This window comes from Stegastes partitus, unplaced genomic scaffold (assembly GCF_000690725.1).
Source record: "Stegastes partitus isolate 25-593 unplaced genomic scaffold, Stegastes_partitus-1.0.2 Scaffold232, whole genome shotgun sequence".
Taxonomy (NCBI): domain Eukaryota; kingdom Metazoa; phylum Chordata; class Actinopteri; family Pomacentridae; genus Stegastes; species Stegastes partitus.
The window spans coordinates 331,523-335,443 of NW_007577963.1; the positions used below are offsets into that span (position 1 = coordinate 331,523).

At 43.7% G+C, this 3,921-nt stretch overlaps 2 protein-coding genes across 2 annotated transcripts in view; one reads left to right on the forward strand and one right to left on the reverse strand.

Annotated features, from left to right (window-relative positions):
* apba2b (amyloid beta (A4) precursor protein-binding, family A, member 2b) overlaps nt 1-765 on the forward strand; it is a 70,168-nt gene extending 69,403 nt beyond the window's left edge. The window contains exon 14 of the mRNA XM_008281366.1: nt 694-765. Coding sequence (XP_008279588.1) covers nt 694-765 — 72 coding nt within the window. The remainder of the gene's footprint in view (nt 1-693) is intronic.
* Nucleotides 766-2,951: 2,186 nt separating this feature from the next.
* The window catches only part of sord (sorbitol dehydrogenase), a 4,490-nt gene continuing 3,520 nt past the window's right edge, over nt 2,952-3,921 (reverse strand). Inside the window, exons 8-9 of the mRNA XM_008281367.1 lie at nt 3,556-3,677; nt 2,952-3,418 (exon numbers count right to left, since the gene is read on the reverse strand). Of these exons, the coding sequence (XP_008279589.1) occupies nt 3,253-3,418; nt 3,556-3,677 (288 nt within the window). The 3' untranslated portion in view covers nt 2,952-3,252. The remainder of the gene's footprint in view (nt 3,419-3,555; nt 3,678-3,921) is intronic.

Here is a 3,921-nt window from a genome sequence, read left to right on the forward strand (position 1 = left end):
TTTTCTTGTTATATTAAAAGAAGAGTCTGAGATACGTAACTGATGAACAGCAACACTGATTGTGATGCATCAGTGTTTTGGATCAGAGAGCAAAGTAGAGAAAACTCCCACTCAGGCCGCCTCCTGTTTACGTTCACAAAATGCTTCAAAATCAATAGTAACTGATTTCTCCACTTTCACCAACTTGATTTCTTAAATGTGCATCAGTTCTGACCATGAAACCAAAACCTCATTTAAATTAATAATGTTAACCCTTTAAATGCCTGTTAGATCCCATCACACTCATGATTTATAAAAGGAGAAAAACATAAAATCACTTTTTTTAACCAAATAATTCATTCTACCTGATTAATTTTTTAACCATCATTGCAACTAAATGCATGTCAATAATTAGCAGTATCAATGATTTTTATGCATCATTCATTTTTTGTGAAGGGACAAAAAAACAGAAACACTCCCACTCAGCCTGTTCCTCCTGTTTACGTTCCCTAAATGCTTTAATATTAATATATATTAACTGATTTCTCCACTTTCACCAACTTGATTTCTTAAGTTTGTACCAGTTCTGACCATAAAAACCAAAAAATCTCATTGAATTCAGAATGTTAACCCTTTAAGAAAACACAGACCCACATCAACAGTCTTCAGCTGTTTGTCCACTGAAACCTGTGCCGTTGTTTCTCCTGCCGCCAGATTCACATGAAGACCATGCCGGCAGCCATGTTCAGGCTTCTAACGGGGCAGGAGACACCCATGTACATATAAAGGAGGGCCGGGGACCGCTCCACGGGACGGCCTGTCCGCTGTGATTGGTCGAGCTACACCGCGAGCCGAGCTGACTGCAGCGACCTGAGGAGGAGGAGGAGGAGGAGGAGGAGGAGGATTGACTCTTCCTGTCGATTCATTTCTTTTTTCTTTTCTTTGGGCTGATGACTTCAATTCTTCATCGTCTCTCCCTTGTCTGTGCTTAACATGCGACAGCCATCCTATTGACACGAGATGCTTAATCCATCTGACCAGCTGCAGAGGCAGAGTGTGTGTGTGTGTGTGTGTGTGTGTGTTTGCTATTTATTTGTCCTGTCTGTGCTTTCCTGTCACTTCGGTGTGGACGGACTTATCGGGCGAATGCGTCACAGTTTATTTTTTTATATTCATGTAATGCAATATGCTCCCTCTGCTATACTTCCTGTATAGTTCCATGTCCCTCTCTGTTAAGTTATTTTCTCCTGTAAATACATATTTTGCTAATATTGCGACTGAAGGCGGTGGTGGGGAGGGACGGGCCGCAGCAGCTGCACTGTAAATACTTCCTTGAATCTTGCTGTTGAATCTGGATGCAGACGGCGACGATGGCACAGACACAATGAAACGTCATCGAAGCCGCCAGCGACAAGGGGGAATGAGTTACGTGTTTGAAATGTGGGGCTTAAATATGCTAAGTGGATATGATGTACGCGTGAGTCGAACCGATGCTCGGAGCAGGGGTTTAAAACGGGAGAAACGCCATAATACTTTTGATTTACGGCATTTTAAGGCAATACACGAGTTCAACCTGTGAATGGCGAGATCAGTCTTTTCTAAGTCTCATGTACAAACACTCACACGTTTAAATAACGAGCAACTCTTAACATGCATTAATTATGCTTTTGATATCAAGCCACATGTATGAAAACGGAATTTTCTTTCGTGTGCTACTCTGCTGTGTGTTCATCTTTAGTGTTCTGACTGAAACTCATGCATACTATGAGTGGAAAGTGAATGTAACTGTGTCGTGTGAGCTGTCTCATTGCCATAAGCAGTATTAGAATGTCTGTACATAAAGAGAAACTCGTCTAGTATTGTGCTCATGTTAAAAAAAACAAAAAACAAAAACAAAACACAGGTTTAGTCACTGCAAACATCTTCCTGACTGTATGTTGGCCTTCAGTCTGGAGAGGGAGCGAGAGCGAACTGTGAATCACACACTGTGACTGAGAAAAGCCTTACCACGGAGTAACGCTTTTACAACGCATTGTAGTACATTTTAACCGTATGAACATTATCTGTGTGCATGCCTCGTAAAGTAGAATCATGTCACTGTGGCAAGATAATAAAATCTGAGCTAAACCTGGCTGGAGTTTTCTTGGAGCGGATCAACCGGCATTCTGAATATTTAAAAAAAGGTTTGTGTGACATATGAGGCTTTTATTAGTTATTAGCCCGTCTTCCATCGAAGGCAGAAAAACTGAGTAAAGAAAAACAGAAAGCTGGACTCGACCAAATCCTCCATCGATCATCTCTCCACCTTAATCCTCACCAGGGTCATGGGGGGCTGGACTCTATCCCAGCTGACTCAGGGTGAAGGCAGGTTCACCTGGACAGGTAACCAGTCTATCACAGGGCTACACTTAGAGACAGACAACCAAGCACACTCACATTCACACCTACGGACAATTTACAATCACCAATTAACCTCAGCATGTTTCTGGACTGTGGGAGGAAGCCGGAGAACCCGGAGAGAACCCACGCTGCACGGGGAGAACATGGAGACTCCACGCAGGAAGATCCCGGATGTCCTCACCGGGACGCCAACCGGCGACCTTCTAGCTGTTAGGTGATGGTGCTGACCACCGAGCCACTGTGCAGTTCCTCATCAAATCAGTCAAGTCCAAATTATGACTCAGTCTTAAATTAAACTTACCAACCAAAGCTGAAGGTGTTGGTTCGTCTCCAGAGACTCTTGGTGAATGTCAGCGCCGTTTGGACCGTGTCTAGAATCATTTACAGTTTCCTCCACTAATAAGGACACTGACCGCTTTTATACCAACTATAAATTGATTCACCACAACTATGACTGATGTACACGCTGGTACAATTGACCGCTAATAATTTCATTTTGAAACTCTGGTGCCCCCCAGTGCTTACAGTGTGGTGGTGCAGCTTCTGCAACAAAAATTAATATGGTGAAGAAATGCAACAGACTTTTTTTAATTTACAAGATTTTCTTTACTCTGTTACAGCCTTTAAAATTAGCATAAATTATAAATTCAAGAAAACTGCTGATTACATACAACATGGTAGAAGTTTGTTAACGAACAGTGTTGACAATCATAAATAGCTGCTCGTACCATTTGATGCCGATTACACGTCTGATCTGCAGCCAGCGCTGTGATTACTGCGTCTCTTTGAACTCGCTCTGTTATCTCTCACACGGTCAACGTCCAGCTTCGCCTGTCGCGCTGAGTCGCTCTCAGCTGCTCTGTTTGCGTCGGTTCAGGGGTTCAGGTCACTCTGGTCACACTTTAACATGACCTTGATCCCAACACCTTGACGTGTGGTTTCGAAAGCTGCTAAGGCCTGCTCCAGAGGGAAACGATGGGTCACCAGAGGCTTGACGTTCACTTTGCCTGACGCCAGCATGGCGATGGCCATCGGCCAGCTGCAATACGGAGAGATAAACGTTTTACTCAACAGGTGTGACGCCTAAAAACTGATCTTCAATCAGTGACCAGCTTTGCTTTGAGCATTTGCTTACTGGACAAAAAACAAAAAGACCCTTATTGGATATTTCCTTACGTGTTGCAGTAGCGAAAGACGCCTCTGATGTCCACTTCTCTGACGGCAGCGTTGACCAGAGGAATCGTGGCCATGGCAGAGCCCAGACCCACCAGCACCACCACACCCCCCGAACGAGTCGCCTGATAGAGAAAGAACATTGAATAACTAGACGGATCTGCAGATACTAAAGCTCTGCAGACAGTAGACCAGGTGCAAAAACAGGTGATTGTCATTGAGACTACGTACTCAAGCAAATACAGAAGTTCTCCAGAAATATGCGTTTGAAAGCAAAGGTTCTGCCTTCTGAAGACACATTAGTACATTTACTATCAAAGGTAAGAACACCTGCAGGTAGGTGCCCTCTCTGAGTGCTACGCTATCATA